The sequence below is a fragment of the Chrysoperla carnea genome, chromosome 5, assembly GCF_905475395.1.
Source record: "Chrysoperla carnea chromosome 5, inChrCarn1.1, whole genome shotgun sequence".
Classification (NCBI taxonomy): domain Eukaryota; kingdom Metazoa; phylum Arthropoda; class Insecta; order Neuroptera; family Chrysopidae; genus Chrysoperla; species Chrysoperla carnea.
The window spans coordinates 46,457,190-46,476,543 of NC_058341.1; the positions used below are offsets into that span (position 1 = coordinate 46,457,190).

Genomic DNA, 19,354 nt, shown 5'->3' on the forward strand with positions numbered 1-19,354 from the left:
ATTATCAAAAACGGGATTGTATTTATTCAGTGATTAACGACGCAAGTAAAGAGTCAAATTTTACTGTCACGAAAGTTTTTCCCAAGTGCTCTCAATGAAGCTTACTTTTTGAAACAGGAAAAAATGCTGAACAGGAAGTTATAGCGTGTGATATGTACAACTCTAAATAGTTATTTTGAATGTTTCTAATACTTTCAAACAATAAAATTTTCATGAATATCGAAATATGTCATGCGGATAATATTATGCAAATTTAACTAAACGCATGCTCAGTTTCAAACTACTTCGTGCAATTATTAAAAAATTATTAAATTAAAATAAATAAATATGATAAGGTAAGATCTTTGGTGCACATTAACCATTCACAGCAAAAATGTTTTAGATGCAACATACATAAACAATTTAAAATTAAATTTAGCTTAAAATGCGGTTTAAATTACACGATTGTCCTATTTTAAACTATCGGATTAAAGTGTCTTAAAATCTAAAAGTTTTTGGAAAAATTTTATTTATTTATTTAATGTTTGAAAAAATTCCTATCCTTATGGTTGACTACCTTAAAAAATTAAATTTGAATTGAAAAAGAAAAATGTTTCAAATGGAAAATACTGATTTTTACTCCTACTTTTGGATAAAATAATGATTTATGGGGGTGAATATTTGGAAAAGTAGTCCATCTTTATCTAAATTGAACAACTTTTTTCGAATCTTTTTCTTCAGATTTTATGTTAATCCAACTTTTAAAATAGGATATCTTTTGATTAACAATTTTAAATAAATGCAAACTGAAATTTTCGTATTTTTAAAACTAAAATTTTGTTTAGTCGATGAATTTGGAAGGGAGCAGGGGAGGATAATGATATTTTTAAATAAAATTTAAGAAGTTTTGTCGATGTGTAAGTCTTAATATCAGAATAAAATAATATTTTTAAAGTTAGAGGCTTCCTCGATAAAAGAGTAAAAATTTCATAATTTTGGTGAACACTCAAATTACAAAAACATGCGAACAAATGTAGAAAATGAAAATATAAATTGAGAGGGCAATTTTTCAACACAGTTCCACATTTTTGACAGTAAAACAATATCTATTTTGATCATTTTGTATGAAATAAACTTCGCAATTGAAAAAAGGCTAGTATTCAGTTTGTGTACGTTAGTAGGTTATTCGATATGGGTAATGAAAGTTTTTCAGTCACAAATTAATTTTCTAATGATACAAGCTGTTTACTTGCCATTTCAACAACTTTTTTCATAAAACGGGGTCAAACCTCACAATAAAATATGTTAATTTTTATGCATTCTTCATAGAAACTGCCAAGAAAATTGAATTCATAAAATAGACTGGTATTTAGCCTGAAAAAAAATGGATCAAGACTCTGGAAGCACACTCATTAATATCCCACAAAAAAACATTTTTAGCCTATTCCGAGTAGGATTCCGATAAGAAATTCTTAATCTCAAAATTTTTAATAGGGTCAGAATTTTAACATATTTTAGGGGCGAGACAGATTATCAAGTAAAAGCCAATGTGTATCAAATTCTCGGCACCATTTCAAATCGGTTTTAAATTTGAGAAAAAAAGTTTGAAATAGTTTTATTTCGAAGTGAATATTATCGGAGAATTTTTTTTGGAAGCGAGTGGTGTACGATCAAAGTCCCGATCCAGGTCTCGGGCTAGTTACATGTCTCAAACAAAATTTAAAAAAAATAAAATTTACATTTTTACAGAAAATATTTCGCAAGTAATTTGTGCACCAAAGACATAAAAAAATTTAAAAAAATTTATATAAAATGCAAAAATTGTGATAATGCAAATTTCGTGGTTTGATTTGTTGTTGTTTGAATTTTTTTTTTGGGAAAAAATGAATGGAAATGAATTGAACGGACCAGTACCTGGTGTCATGAGGCGTCTCACAAGGTTGTGGCGAGGGGGGCGCCAACACCTCTCTCGTATGTTCTTTCCAATGCATTACCTATGTAATATAAATCACAACAATATTAAAAGTTTTGCCAATTTGTAAATATTTTTTAATTTAATTTTGTTTTTAATTATTATTTTATAATAATTGTTGCTTTGTTTTCTGTTTTTATTCGACTTAAGCCGACCACTTTTTTATTATTTGCTCGTGTGTTTTAAATAAATTTTGTGACGTTGTCACGTTGTTCTGTATGTACATGAGAAAAAGCATGCATTATGTATGCATTTGATGTGTTTTTACAAAAAGACTGTAATTAAGAATAAATTAAAATAAATGTACTTTCTCTATGCTCTGATAGTCACGGAAGCAAAGCACTCAAGTTCGGAAATTTGAACAGTAAGACGATTTGAATGCGGTTTTCTGCATTCGATTCGTCAGGGCGTCAGGAAATTTGGTGACCTAAATTGATTTACCAGAAATTAAAAACATGCAATTTGTATAAATAATAATGATGCATTTTATAATTGAATTTTAAATTAACCGTAAATACTAAATTCACAATTTGGTTAATAATAGTGATGAAAATGAAACATATTACTCGGGGGTTTTTGGGGTGGCAGAACACGAATATTGCGACAGAATTTGTCTCTTAGGTACCTGGAGCACAGGGTGAGCGATATTCCCGTCATCTCTTAGAGTTTTCGGGAAATTCCCCGCAAATTCGTTATATAAAGGTTTTTGGAGTCGCTGAACATTAATATCGCGACAGAATTGGTCTCCGTGGTATCTGTTTTGTTATTATTATATGTTTTTTTATTGTATTATTCCAGATATCTCGAAGACATATTTTGTCTTGATATTCGTATTCAGCTACTCCAAAAACCCCGAGGTGGAAGTTTGGAATTTCATCACTATTAACCAAATTGTGAATTTAGTATTTACGGTCAATTTAAAATGCAATTATAAAATGCATATTATTTATGCAAATTGCATATTTTTAATTTCTTATAAATCAATTTAGGTCACAAAGTTTCCTGACGCTCTAACACATCGTATGCAAAAAAACCGCATTCAAATTCTTCTTACTGTTCAAATTTTTCGAACTTTGAATGTTTTTAGTGTTTCGTTTCCGCGACTATGAAGAAAACAACATGCACTAGTTGTGATTGATAAATATATGGAGTGTGAAGAAAAAAAAAAGAACATCGTATTTTGAGAATGATATAGAGCTTGTTAGGCTCACGATTCGTAGTCCGATTAATCCGGTGAATCGGTCTGACCTGTCTTGTCATTGAGCTAGTTCGATATTGAATGCTGTCGACAAATGCACGGGTAAATAAAGGATCGAGTCTGGGTTGTGAATCATGTGTAAGCGAACGGATCCAAAGAGAGTAATCGAAGAAATTTTGATAAAAATCATGTTCTAGTGGAATTTTGATCTAAAAAATATAAAAAAATTGGGTTCCTTAGATCATTGAGATATCTACTAAAATAATTGAAACGTGTTATCCTGAAACAATTTCTTCAGTCAATACGTCTGAAACATTTCATAGTCCCTAAGACAACCTGATTTTCGTGTCTATATTCGTAGACCTAAAAAACTAAAAAGTTCATCATTTTTTCGATTTTTTAATGCGATTTCGATTTTATAAAAATCCGAAACCAAGTTTATTTAAAATTTTCTCCATTTCTTGATTTTACAACTGTACTAAAATGAACACGATTTTTATACTTTTTGGGTCAAAATTACCCAATATCCAAGTTTCATTAAATTAAAAAAAAAAATGTTTTTTCGAAATTACAAGAAGTAATTTTAAAAGGGTACAGAGAAAATCACAAGAAATCGGGAAATGTTTTTTTGTCTTCGAGGTGGATAAAAATTATTTCTAATAATAATTTCGACTAAAGAGATATCGACTAAAATCGTATACAATGAACGGTAGTTCGGCTCAGTTTCAGCCGATATCTCAGAAACTTGTTGTTTAACCCCAAAATTAACTACATTTTCATGCCTTAGATTTTGACGTTCTTTTCTATTTAAAATCTTAATTTTTTTTCTAATGTAGCTTTATACATGCGTGTACCTTCAAAATAAGATTCCTTTTTTTGTCGTGCACGCTGTATAGTACTTGTGCTTTTTATTATTTACAGTTTAAAAATCTCTTTTTATTGTACCTACGTGAAGAGCAATTTTCATTTGTTTTACTTTTATAAAAAAAGCATGATGTGCGCTGAAATTTAATTTTGTAACCACTAATTACTAAAGGTTTCAGAAAAATGATCCGAAGATTCATTACAAAAATTTTTTTTCAGAAAAAGATATTTTAGTTAGATCATTTCGGAGTGTCGCCATCGAAGAAATTACAGAATACAGTACCTAAATAAGGTAGAATGATAAATGAAATTGCCTCAATGTGATATGTTTACAATGAGATGTTAAATGGATTTCTGTTGAAATTAAGTAAATTGTGTATTCATGTGTGATATAATTCTTTGTTTGATAAGCAACTTATAATATATTTATATGAAACTATTCCTAGAAAATTGAATAAAAGCAAATATGCTAGGATTTGCGAGATAAAAGGAAACTATTAATCTACGTGGATTTTTTGTTTTAGGAAGTGGAAGATTTCCGTTTGTAAAGTTCAGTTGAAAATATCTGCAGTAATTGTTTCTAATAAACTAATAAAAATCATAATGATATAACAAATTTATTAAAAAATAAAAATTACAAAATTTTTTACAAAAATATTTAAATAAAAAAGCAAATTGATTTATTAAAATTATATTACCTATATATCGACTCAAATATAAAAAAAGAACATTAATTACGAAATTGCGTCTTCTCTTGCCAATTAACTAATTGCAAAAAATCAATTTACGACGTTGAATTGATTAAGAGTATGTTGGGATAGATGATATCAATAAGTGTATAGTTTGAGTCTTTATCGATACAATATTCACTGTGGGAATTCACGTATGTGCCAGTTTAAAAGAAAATAATTTTTCCCGATAAATTAATACTTTAAAAAATCCCGTTAAGTTGATAGTTTAAAAAATGTTGATAAAATGTCTCAAATGGTTATTATCTCTAGAAACTCTTTTTGTCTCTGTCAAAAGCAATATAGTCGCAGAAATACTTTTATTATATTTTTAAAAACTTATCCAAACAGACCCCGCATAGTGGGATGTTTTAAAATAAATTTTCTTCCGCCAGTTTTATGGATGTGTATTGGAACAAATATTTTTGTGAATAAAAAAATAGCTATAGGTACTTTAGTTGTTTTATCTCCAAAATTACAAAAAATAAAGTACATTTTTATGCACACAGTTTAATTTAAGTAGTTTGATTTTTTAAATTCTGATTTAAAATAACTTATAAAATCGAATCAATTAAATTGTACTATTAGGCTCGTAAACACACTTTAAAGTTCAAAAAGTTGGTCTTGATAACACAACTTAAGTATAGAGATGAAAAATTTATTTTTTCATTGGGTAAATAAGTCTTTAAAAATATTTTTAATCTCTAAAGGTGGCTTTTCTAATTAGATATAGATTCAAAAACGTATATTTTGAAATTTTTTCCACTAGCCTTTAATAAAAAAAAGTGCTGTTGGAAATCTGTTCATCATTTTAAAATTGTCGACTTATCGGGACTATATTCGAATGCTACGAAATTGGTTTCTATAAAATTTGGACAGGTATTTTCAAATTTTTCGATTACCTATCATTGTATTCTGACTCTCCGAATTTAGTCATTTTTAGATATTTGCGTGTCTATAGAAATCGAAATATCTATTTTCTAAGAGTATCTAATTAATTAAAACTAGAGCATTTCACTACATAACATGCATTTTTACAAAATAAGTATTTAAAACAAATATTTACAAAAACAAAAAGTATAAAAAATAATATTACGTATGAGTTTTTCTTTTAAAAAATAGCTAAGTTTCAACTATTTGGCATGTTTTTCATTATTTCAATCAATTATCCACAAAATAGACAGTGCAGCTTGGACCAGTGTTTCAAAACTCACTTTCGATTCGAATTTTTCTTAAAAATTTACATTGTATGTCTTGAATTTTTATTGGGGGAAAAACGAAATAAAGTGTGGTTTACAAAAGAATATATACAGTGTGTCCCCGGATAGAGGTAACTATACTTTTCTTATTTTTCATTTTAAGAAAAAAAGTCATTCTTTATAAAAAATTTTGCTTATTCTGAAAAGTATATAGGAATATTTAAAACTTCTATAATAATGTACTGGGTAGCCAAAAATTTGGTATTACTATTTTTTTTTTTGGTAAACCACCCTTCCTTATTATAAGTTGATAAAATGTTTCTAAGAAAAGTTGCTCGAAATTATTAATTACGACTAAGATTTTCCCAACTTTGACAATTCCATTCTTAGTGAATGTTTATCTGAGAAAATAAATTTTCTAACCTAGCCCATAAAAAAAATACACTCTCGAATATTACATGTTAATTGATTTATTATTATTTTCTTTGTTACGTTTTTTTATAATTACAACTTTTGTTCAAATAAAAAATGATAATTTTATTAAAGTACATGGTTCTTCTTGATTTTATGTATGAGTCATAATTGTTACTTGCAAGCAACTTTTCTGAATAACATTTTGTAAACTTATAAAAAGGAAGGGTAGTTTACCAAAAAGAAAAATATTGTACATTATTTAGAAGTTTTAAATATGCCTACATACCTTTCAGAATAAGCAAAATTTTGTATAAAGAATGACTTTTTTTCTTAAAATGAAAAATAAGAAAATTTACAAGTATAGTTACCTCTATCCGGGGACACACTATATATATTCTCAAAATCTGCCTTCCTCGAAAAAAATATGAATATTCCCGTATACAAAATTTGGAATTATTGTCTCTTCGAACGAAAAAAACCAATGGGCTGGATTTGGAATGAAAGACATTCTTATCATAAAACATTCTTGATTAGTAGTTAACTAGATTACCGATATAAAAGTTAAGGAAGAATATCGACTATCGAAAGTCTATTTCAATCACAATATATATTTTCTAGACCGGTCGTTACCACGAAAAATGGGTCAAGACTCTGTTCTAGACGCAACTTAAATCAATTATTTAAAATACATTTTTAGCTTATTTCGATAATTTCCATTCATGTTTAGGTACTTCCAAATTAAAACAATGTAACTTTTGTTTTTTTTTTGGTTTCTTAAATTGGGCATGATCCCCGCTTAAACTAACGACAATCTCAAAATTGAAAAAAAATTGTTGAATGACTACTGAATTTTGATATATCTTGGGTCAGAAAAGCTATTAAAAGAAACGTCTTTGTAGAAAAATTCCGGTCGGTTTTACAATCCATTTCAAATTGAAGGTAAATTATAAACTAGCTTATACGACATTTATGAAGCACTTTCAGTTTTCTATTGACATAAATGGCGATCAAATTTGAAAAAAAAATTTTAATTGTTATATTTCGAAGTGAGCGTGAATGAAAATTAACAGAGTAGGCTAGAAAAGTCTTTGGAAGGAATCAAACAATTGTTGTGAGTTGTGTCTAGATTAGAGTCCTGCTGATATGATTTTTCAAGCTAGGATCTGCTCTATTCTGACGCGTGTTAGGAAAATTGGTGGTCAAAAATTTATTAGTTTTTGTGCGATGAAATGAATTTTTTAGTTGAAACCTAAGCCATTAATTTTATGTACAAAACAATGTATGAGTGTAAATTTTAAAAAGTGCAAATTTAGTAAGTAATTTTAAACCTTCACCATATTATTTTTTCTGGTACAAAAACCATTTTACCATGAAAAATTTTCTCATCCATTGTTGTAAAGAATTAGATAATATTTTTTTACATATTAACTAAAAATATAGCTTAATTTTTCATATACAAAACTATTGTACATATACAACAATGCTTTTATTTTTCAGTTTGCAAATGCAAAGTTTTTTGGAAAATAATCAAAAATGTAGTTTTTTATCAAAATATCTTACATTTTTGAACGAAAATTTCAAATAACACATAGTTGCTTATAATTAATGGCGCTCGATTCTATGAGTTCGTTCATAATGAAAATAATGACTATTAAATAATTAGTTGTAAAATCGAAACACTTGAATTCGATTTTATTTTATCAACATATTAAGTGTTCGAATCCAGTTGGCGACATTAAGAATTTATTTATTAACCATATTAATAATTACTTTTTGGTTATTTTCCTTAAAATTTCAATAATACAATTAAATACGTAGTGTACTAATAATCATATTAAGATTAAGAAGCATTTAAATTTTTGCAAAGACTTGAAAAACTTCAAAACTTGTATAAGAATTTTTGAAATAATAATTAAGATATGCAAAAGTTTTAATGATTATTAGTACACAGTTTCTAATTAATTACGTTATGTGCAGTTTTACAATAATTACTATTTTATGCACAAGCGCTTTAGTGCTTATTTTATGAATTACAGAAGCGAATTTTTTTACTATTGTTAAAGCAAGCGGTTTTATTTCTTTAAGAACTTTTGAGTGCAATCTTGAAAATGGAAGTGCAGTACAGTAAAATTTAAAAAATGTAGCATCATTTTATCGGTTAGATTTCGTAATTATCTTATATTACTTAAAATAAGGGAAGTGGAGACAAGACAAAGTTTTGGATACTGGAAAAAAAAATTTCTTGGTAACCGTTTACGATTTACTTTGCTATACACCCATAATTAATGTTAAAACGGGGTCGTGGAGTGAAAATGATATTGATCAATTCAATACAATATAATCTTATTTTCAAGGATAAGGGCAGGGACAGAAAATTGCAGACTCGATAAAAACTGTTCTCACCCACTCTACTTCTCAAGAATTCTGCATACAAAAAATATTAAAAAGTTTAGTGGCATAGCTAGGTCGACAAAGGACCCGGTACGTAGAGAAAAAAGCGGTTCTCTACCCACATTACAAACAACGATGTACATGACTATATGAAATATTCCGATTAGATCCATTCACGGAAAAAAAGATTTTCTATATTCCTAGTCAAATTCACAATCTTTTGCGTGCTTTTAAAATCAATATCTAATGAAAAATAGTTTCTAAAATAAGTCATTTGACAATTCAAACATGAGTTTAGAAAAAAAAAATTTACCTTACGATAAAGTTGATAATTAATTATTATAGATATACCGTTGTGCTTCAACCTATTTCAAATATGTTTTATCATAGGAAATAAGGGTAAAAATTGCATATGCTATTCGAAATTTGCTAGCTTCGGGAGCTGACTGCTCTTTTCTTTTCAATGCTTAGGGGGCCCTGTTGCACTGTATCTCCTAGCCCCATGGTAGCTACGCTATTGAAAAAGATAGATACGTTCAATTTTGAGTTCAAATTTAAGTTTCTAAGAGAAAACAAAAATATTTAAGAGAAGCAATGTAGGTACATATATTTCATTTTGACGTTCCAATGACAAGGAAATAAAAATTGAGCTACTACACCGGATAACATCACCCGAGCTTATGTTTGGAAGGTGCTTTGGTTCCACTTTTTAATATTGACTGCTATACATATAGTTAACCGTTACTAATAGTTTCTAAATTCGCTCCTGTACAACAATATCATTTTCAATCGATAGTGCAGGATTATCAACACCAGCAGCAGCCATATTATTATGATCAATATTTGGTAAATTTATTACAGATATTGGTGCATTATTACTACTACTGATAATATTATTATCTGATAATGATAATGATCGATTGATATTATTATTATAATTACTATTATTATTATAATTATTACCATTATTACTACAATTAATTACAACATGCCCATTATTCTGATCTTGTTTACTTTGATTATTTTTTGGTATAACAATTGAATGCCGACATACCTTATTTAATGCTTCCAATACCGTATCTGGCATATGATCTTGGATCATTACTGGTGATATTAATACTTCGTCATAATCGGTATTTTCAGCCCATACTGCTTGATAAACGGGTTCTTTTTTCGATAAAGCTTGCCTATTTGGATAAAAAAAACGTATGAGATTAATTTGGTGTTAAATTTTAAAATTTCTAAGAAAAGTGAATATAGAACCAGGAAAGTTTCAAATTAAATTATTTATTTTGGGTTGAAAAACTGTTTTTGCAAATACATACAAGCGCGGATCCAGAGAGGGGCAATTGGAACAATTTCTACCTCCAAAAAGTTAGGTATTTTAAGTAAATCTCAAATAATTAGTAGTCCTTGAATAAAACGAAAAATGAAAAAAGATCATATTTCCCTCATCAAAAAGTTTTCTGGATCTTCGCTAGCTTTGTGGTTAATGTTACATCATGGGATACATAGTCTGGTCAACAAGTTTAAATTGATGAAATATAGATATAATGGTCATAAAAATACGTGCGATAGGTCGTTGGATTCGGAAATAATATAATATATATTATTATATTTTTCTAGACATCATTCCGAATCCAACGAGCTACCGCGCGTATTTTTACGACCATTATTTCTATATTTTACCAATTTGGACTTGTTGGCCAGACTAACAAAAAGTATTCGTATACATAAGAGAATTATTTAATAAAGCATTTGTATTCAATAGAGAATATTACAGTTTAAGTCAATTTTTCAATTTCATGTTTAAATGAGAATTTGTTTTTATTCTTTAAGAAATTTATTTGCAAAAACTATTTTCCTTTAACATGCTTATTTTCTGATCAATATTTTCTAAGATAAGAATAAAATTGAGAAAAAGCTAAACGAGAATAATAATAAAGTGAATTCTTTTGTAATACTAACATTCCTCAATTAAAGTGAACAAATTATGCTATATATTATAACATTCATGTATATAAAGTTGCATAATAAAATTATTAATAATAAAATTCCAATCAAGTAATAATTTGTATGTACAATAATTGAATCATCGTTAATCGATCAATTGATTGAAAACTTGGTTATTATTTTCTTTAGGAAATTGTATGTTGAAATGAACGTTGTTCAATTACTATGATGAAAATTTTTAACCGCTTTCGAACACGAAGGAAGTTTTTTAATCTAGTATATTTTTAAGTAATATTTTTTTCTTCGTAAATGTTTGTGTTAAATATTTCGATTGCGATGATTCTCTGATTTCATTTCATGTAATATCCCAACAAGTATCTATGACCAGAAAAGTAGAATTTGGAAATACATCGCAAAATGTAAATTAGATGGAATCGCCTGTTACAAGAGCAATCATCTTTATTATATATACATAGAGCCTCAAGTAATCACTCTATGGTCAATTTTAGAAGTCTAAGCAAAAATCAAATTCCAAAAATGAATTTGAAAAATAATTCAGGTTAATTCATTGGGTATTGGTTCTGTTTTCGAAAACTGAAGCAAAATTTACAAATTTATGTTTGTCATTTTTAACAATTTTCTAAAAAATATTTCTTATTCACGTAAATGGATGTAAAAATTGTATCAAAGCAGACAAAACAATCCTTTTTCGAAATAAGCGGAAATTTTTGAGGGTTCGCAGGCTGAAAATTTTTTTAATAAAAAAAATTAAATGGCTAAATACTTTACTATGAAATACTTTCGTTCACAATTTCTGTACGATACGTTACTTTTCTGATCAAGATTGAATATTTCTCGAAACACATGATTGATGCGGTCTTCAAAATAATTTCACAATGAAATTATTGATACATATTTTTTATAGTTCATTTGAATTCGGTAAAATTTTTTAATTCTACGACTTTTTTTATTGATAAAAAATTAAAATAGAATTTGTTCATCCAATAAGAAAAAAGAAAATATTATAAATAAAATAAGATTATAATAATATCACGTTCACGATTAGACAAACTAAGAAGGGTACTCTACATATTTTCTTGAAAATGAATTACGATATTTTATCATGCAAAGCTAAATATATACAACGAAGGGTATGGACTGATTATAGCTTATTGTTTTAGATAATAGAACGAAAATGGTTTTCTATTACAAGAAAAATAGGTATCTATTTATTATAGCGCGAGAATTAATTATTGAAAATTACGATTTACTTATATATATATAACAAAAATAAACTATCGGTTTTATATAATATAAAAAAATAATCACACCTTTTATACGGAGTGTCTCGTATATAAATATGTTATATAATATGTTCAGATACTAGATTTAATGCTTTTTTGTTTCAGTTTTATTCAGTTGATATTATTCCATATGTTTTAAGAATAATTATCTCTCAAAACTGGAATTGAATTTTACTTATTATAAATATTGAAGCTGATGGTAGATATAGTTCACTTGGTCAGATTTCGTACCGTCGTTTTGTACCGTCCGTTTCGTACTTTTGGTAAAAAGGTATTGCGGAAATCAAGTAAAATGTCAGGTATAGTCAATGTAGCAGTCAAAACAGACTGGCTTACTGACCATTATAAAAATATCAGTATTTATTATTTTATTTGACGGTTTATTCACACATTCGAATAGTATTGTTGTAAATTACTTTGATTTCATAATATATACATATTTATTCTACGTCTGCTGAAATTCAGTTTAGGCCAATTATCATAGTTCTATTTTAAGCGACTGGCTGTCGCATAGGAAAATGATTATCCCAATAAAACAAAAAAATTGGTGGATTAACAAAACTTATATGCGGAAATAATTTTTGGCACCACATTCAATGATTTCAAATGGTCAGAAATTCTAGTCAATACAAGCCAAACATAAAGTTTTAAATTGTCGAGCTCTTAATTTAAATTTCGATATCTGTGATAATATTACATAACACATTTATATACTAAAACATCATGTACATGGAAGTAAAAAATATAAAAAAATATATATAAAATCACAATCACAATATCCAAAGAAAAAAATAAAAATAAAATTTTGGCGAATAGTTTTTTTTTGGCACATACCTCCAACGGCTCTCGTATTTAGCTCTGAAAAAATATGTACATCATTGTTGAAAAAAGCATTTGCGGCTCAAAAGTAAAGACAAATTAATAAATAGCGATTAATTAAATTGTGTTTTTGAGGTCATTTTGCTGAAATTAATATTAATTTTTGAAGCGGTACAAAAAGCTAATGCGTAAATTAATGTTAATTGTATTTTTGGATATAGTTTGATATTTTATTATTTTTTATGTTTTTGACATAAACAATACCGCTTATATCACAATTTCCGATATTTCCGTTAGCGCGCAGTTTTTATAGACCGGTATTTACTGTCAGAAATCTTTCCTTAATCTAGTCTATGCCAATGATTTGCCTGGATTGATAATTTTCATTTGACGTTCACGGGAAACCAAATCTAAGGGTTTGAATTAATATACTCCAACAAAATTCTAATTTTTCTGAAGGCGATACGCGGTTTGATTGATTTTGATATAAAATGTTACTGGTATTTCGATTAATATAAAAATCTCACCAGTTTATCAAAGAAAATTGCCATCTTTTATTCAAAAATTCTTTAGTTTTGGAAAACGTACGTCTAATAGAAATATCAAACTATATTTTAAAACAGTGATTATCAAACAAAAAAATCTCTCAACATTTAAAAATTATATAAATATGATAACAATTACTTACTCTGAACTACTGGGATGATGCCGCACAATATGAATAATTCTCCCCGGAGGATATAATGGTCGATGTAAAGTTAATGCAATCGATGAATCCGATGGATGTATTCCTCTTGTACGGGCAGCATCTTTGGCAAGTTGATATGCATCAATCCGTTCACCACCAGTTTTAAGCGTAACAGCACTGGTTGGCATTGGAGCACAACCACAACAAACGACGCTACACATTATTGTCTTCCACTGAAAAATTTATTTTCATGAAAATTATTTAGATAATGATAAATTTTAGATATTAAAACTCTTGGATGGAATATAAGGCTCTATAAGGTTAGACCAATGTACATTTTGGCAGCTTTTTATCAACAGTACAAATTTGAAGGACTACTCAATGGTTGTATCCAACCCTAAGGCTATTTTTATACATCAAGGCTGCAGACTGAAATCCAAAAGTAGGAATTGTTTAAATTTGCCGGAAGTAAAATGGTTATGTGTGCACAAATTAACTAATAGTAACATTTAGTTATCTGAATCACACTGTACTTAACAAGCCAATAACAATATAAAACCGGAAATGAATTAATTATTACAAATATATCAAACGAGTTAATCTTTATCAAACAAACTAGAAAATTTCTAATTAAAATAGAACCTATTAGAAAAAAAAATTAGTTGTTGTTGAAAAATATCTGTTTACATCCCCCAGACCCGCCATGTTGATTTATGATACTAAAAATATCTACAAACTTAACACAGAGAATATTCATTACATTTGGGTAAAAAAAACTATTTCAGACGATAATAATTATACAGATTATCATCACTAGAGCTGGGTTGCGTGATAATTTTTTAATTTAATTTAAAGTCACGATATAATTAAAATTATAATATGAAACAATGTACAAAAAGTTTTGAAAATATTGTAGATCGAACTATACAGGGTGAACCATTTTAATCTATTGTGGCTAATAGCTCGGTTTGCAATCAACTAATCTAAAAATACTTAAACAAAAGTTGCAGAGTTTGATGGAAGACATCATGATCTGACATCAGATTGGATATAGTTCTCCGAGTTGCGTTAATAGTTTAGATTCTAAATGGTACGAGATAGAATTACAATTTTAATTAGAAAGATGATTCTGATAAGAAAACGAAAATTTTTTATTTAAAACTTTTTCGTACATTGTTATCTTTCGGAGGAAATGCGACTTAAAAATTTGCCATTATGGCATTTAATCGAAAGAAACAACACTAGCTGCAGAAATATGCCTTAGCCAAAATTTGTCAGAGTCAATAGAGGACATTCGCCTGCGTCCGTGCCCAGAAACTAAGTTTCAAGGTTATTTGACCATGAACTTCAAATGATCTTGAAAATTTAGCTGGACTTAAACGTCATTTAGAAGCTCTGACTGTGGAAATGAAGCTCTAGAACTTTTTTTCGATTTATTGCAATAAGTAATGACATATTTTTAAGTCGCATTTCCTCCGACAGCTAACGATTTTCGAAAAAATATTTTAAATAGAAAATATTAGTTTTTTTATGAGAATCAACTTTCTAATTTAAACTCTTATTCTATTTCGTACCTGTTAGAATCTAAATTGATTATCTGTCAGATGATGACCCCCATCAAACTCAGGATGTAAAAAATAAACCAGAAAGTCTGTTTCCCCACTCAGTTTCAAGTTGTACAAAAGATTTTGGTATTTGTTATTTAATTATCTAGGTTATTACCTACTATCAAAAATTAAAAAAATATAATATTCCAGATTATTAAGTTCGTGGCGCCGTTGAAATTTTTCCGGGTCCCATACTTAACAACTTCTATAACTTGAATTCTAATGGCCTTTTCTCGAGCGATTGACCCCAGTGCTGAATGCATCGCATCCCAAACATTTTTCGACATGTTGAGTGCTTAGTTTGATAAAAAAGGGAGATATTTCTAAAAGAGAGACGCATTTAGGCGATAAAGTCCGTTGTGATACCCAATAAATAAGGCTGGATCATTCCCAGAATTACCATATGAACCATTTGAAGCTGTTTAAGAACAGTAGCTTGATAAAGCTCTTTGTGATACTCAATAAATAAGGTTGGATCATTCCTAAAACTATACTATGAAGCATTTGGATCTTTTTATTTGGATCTTCTTTCTATGAATAGCAAAACTATTTTCAAGTAATTTTGAAGCCCATGGAAACAGCTGGACAAAGACAGAAAAGGCGAGTAATTCTTTCTTCCTCTTCCTCATCTTGACATCTCCTGTCGTAGTCGTGATGTAGACAAGATATGGTATTGTATATGACATAATAAAATTATTCCACCTTCTATATTTCACAAACTTTCTATACTATTATGGTTGATTGGACGAATAACGATGTTAGAATACATAATTTTATAAAGTATAAAATGTAGACGGACGTCGCTCGCCTTTGCTTGCTTGCTGCTTTGATTATATTAATATTAATAATTTAGTTTATAATTATAATGTTAACTATACCTTTGGATCAACACTACGTTGGATAGCATTAATGAGATCAGCTCGTAGACTCTCCATTTGATGAAGGCCAATACGTGGTACAACATCTTTTCCAACTACAACTGATATAGTAAATTCTTTACTATATTGTACAGCTGGCATACTGTGGAGAAAATGAAAAATATTCATTCAAGGAGAAATACTTAAAAGTTCACTACTTTATTAATTTTAATGACGTAGAATCAAGAAATTAAATAGAGATAAAAATTAAAAACACAAGTAAATTTTAAAAAGGTAGAAATATTGCCGAATGTTTGTTTTTGACTCAATATTCTCTTAAAATAAACATTTATTGCAATAACTCTTATCCATTATTATTATTATTATTATTATTATTATATAATTATGGTGGAAGCGTTGGGTACATTCAGTTTTGTGATAAATTGATATGTTCGATAAATTAAACTGCGCTCCCACCATTTAACGATACTTTTGTAGGAAGAGCTAGTAAAAACTGGTGATATAACGTAGGCGTTAATTTTAGAATAGCCTTAGTCTTATTTGTTGAGATCTAAAAGTATAGTCTTCCAAAATTTTCTTGAAAACACTTTCGACAGAATCAAACACTGTATAATTTATACTTATTAAATAATAAGAAGTGATATATGCAAAAGTGGTCAAAATATTTATTAATAACAAACATAATTGTATCAAATATTACCTTAATAGTCCACCAGGAGGTGAAAAACTGAAACATTGCAAATCTGGATACGCTTGGCGTAACAATATGGCAAGTATACTAGCAGTGCCAGCTCCTAAGGAATGCCCAACTAATATTAAACCAAATTCTAATGTGCCACGGGCTGGATCACGTTGTCGAGCTTGTTGTAAGATTTCTTCACCAATTAATTTATCACGAATATATTCGGCAGCTTGTACCATTCCTTTATGACCCAACCAATCTTCACGAGGTGGATTAATTGGTAAAACTTCACCTTCAGCATTTAAATCTGTTAATATATCCTGGAAATAAAAAATTCGACATAATTAAAATTATTCCACTTTCTAATTTGGGAGTCGAATAATTTTCAAAATAGACTCTGTTTACAACTTTTAGGCTCTGTTTTCAACTAATTTTTTAAGAATCAAAATAGGTGACAGTTTCATGTAAGCAGGTATTTTTGTAATATATAATTAGATAAATTAGAATGGTCAACCAGAGAAAAATTCTTTTTGTAGGAGCTCGAATTGTAACACATGACGTACCTTCATACTAGAAGTACCACGAATGCTGATTACAATTTTTTTCTTATCATAATCGACGGCAACAAAAAATGGTGTTTCACCAACGTCCACATGGAATGTTGCATATGTGACTTCAACATCACCTCCTTCGACCATTCGTTGTAACGCTGCATAATTACATTGACAACAATTATCTTCCACAATTGTTGTATTTGATTTGGGACGTGCAAAACATGGGAAACAGGAACACCTAAAAAATAAATTTGTTATTGAAAATAGTTAGGAAATTATTCTGAGGGAATTTGCTTGGCTAACGCAACTCTTGCGCTACGAATTTTTGTTTAGATGTGAATTGTTAAAAGTTTGTGTATAGGCTAAGTCCAATGTTTTATTTTGATTCCTGATGATTCTGCGTTCTTCGATGAAGGACTTCTGTATCTTTTGCAGATCTCCTTAAATTAAGAACTCGAAAAGGTTGAAGAAATGGAAAATATATTAGTTTTCACAAGAAAAAGCTACGATTTTGTTGGATCTGTCATGTTTACTGAATTTATTCTAACATAAAAATAACAGTTTGTAGGATTGCAACTAACAAAGAAGATTGTAATAAAGGTCTGATTTTGTAAGAAAACATGAAAATTTTCTGCGCGGATGAAATTTCTGTTACTTGAAACTTTGATAATGTAAATGTATAGATATAGTCCAAAAATATTGAGAAAAGGTCTGAGAATGAAAATAAATTTTTTTGTTATGCCATTCATCGTTTTTCAGTAGCCTCTGGTAAGAGGTGGATCTGAAAGAAGAATCTGAAGTCTGAATCAGAGAAACTGAAATGCGTCTTTATTGTACGGTCTAGAAGATTATCAGTTGAAATTCAAAACCTTATTTTATGTTATATTATACACCCTTCGAAGCCACTTGAAGCTACTGTGAAGCTAGAAAATGGAACGCCTAAATATGTCTCTATTTTAGGTCTGAATTATCAGATTTGATTTCTAAACGAAATTATATTTAAGATAGATAATGAATTTAGAGAAACTCATACAAATATTTCTAAGAAATGTGGGAGCAAAAATAAAGAAAAATAATGTAAAACTTCGCATTTTCGGTCACATTCTATGCTGAGTTGCCTATCCATGAAGTATTGAGCTTAGATATAAATATTATCAAAGATATATATATTATCGAAGATAATAAATGAGAACTCTAGGAATTTCGAAATAAATTTCGTTTTTTGCCCCAATTTCCTAGACCAGATTTTTGTATTTTATAAATACGTATTTCGACTACCAAGTATTCATCATGGTATTCAGTATGAATTAGGCGGACGTTCCGCCACCAAATTAGCAACGAGTAACATACATAATAAGAGTAATTATAATTACTCGTATACGATTAGCTAATTCATACTGATGATGACTACTTGATATTCGAAATACGTATTTATAAAATACAAAAAACTGATCTAGGAAATTGGGAGAAATATCGAATTTTATTATCAAAGATAATAAATGAGAAGGATATTTCGAATTAAATTTCCTAGATCAATTTTTTTTTCTTGGTAGTAGTAAATAATACAAAAATTGATATAGGAAATTTGGGCTAAATCGAACTTTAATTTGAACTTTCATGCTCGATTGGTTATGCCATTTCGAACACAGAATTACAATTTCTAAAGACATTATCTTATTGAGTAATTTTATGGAGTAAAAACCTTCATGTGAATTTGCAAGGTACATAAACTTCACCAGTGATTAAACTAATGATAGTTATGTAATAATAATTGGTATAGTTATGTAAATACTATATTAATGTTTTTGATGTTTTGACATGAAATTGAATTAATTATTAATCATTTTAAAATTAATAATTATTAATGTAAAATTAATTATTAAAATAATAATAATATTTCATTGTAAAACGTTTATATACATATTTATTTATTTATATACATTTGAAATTGGTACATGTTTATTGCATGCATATAATTGATATGTATTTATTTACATTATATTCGTCCTGGTGAATTATGGATTATTAATTATTAAATTATTCATAACTAGTACTTGAAATACTATTTGTTTTCAATTTATAGTGCATGTATACGAAGAGGAATTGAAAAGCAATTATCATTAA

At 28.4% G+C, this 19,354-nt stretch overlaps 1 protein-coding gene across 1 annotated transcript in view; it reads right to left on the reverse strand.

The window, feature by feature from the left end:
- Positions 1-19,354, reverse strand: part of LOC123301207 (diacylglycerol lipase-alpha-like) — a 70,886-nt gene that overhangs the window by 3,117 nt on the left and 48,415 nt on the right. The window contains exons 7-12 of the mRNA XM_044883942.1: positions 17,240-17,468; positions 16,695-16,996; positions 15,995-16,136; positions 13,510-13,742; positions 12,837-12,860; positions 9,800-9,932 (exon numbers count right to left, since the gene is read on the reverse strand). Of these exons, the coding sequence (XP_044739877.1) occupies positions 9,800-9,932; positions 12,837-12,860; positions 13,510-13,742; positions 15,995-16,136; positions 16,695-16,996; positions 17,240-17,468 (1,063 nt within the window). The remainder of the gene's footprint in view (positions 1-9,799; positions 9,933-12,836; positions 12,861-13,509; positions 13,743-15,994; positions 16,137-16,694; positions 16,997-17,239; positions 17,469-19,354) is intronic.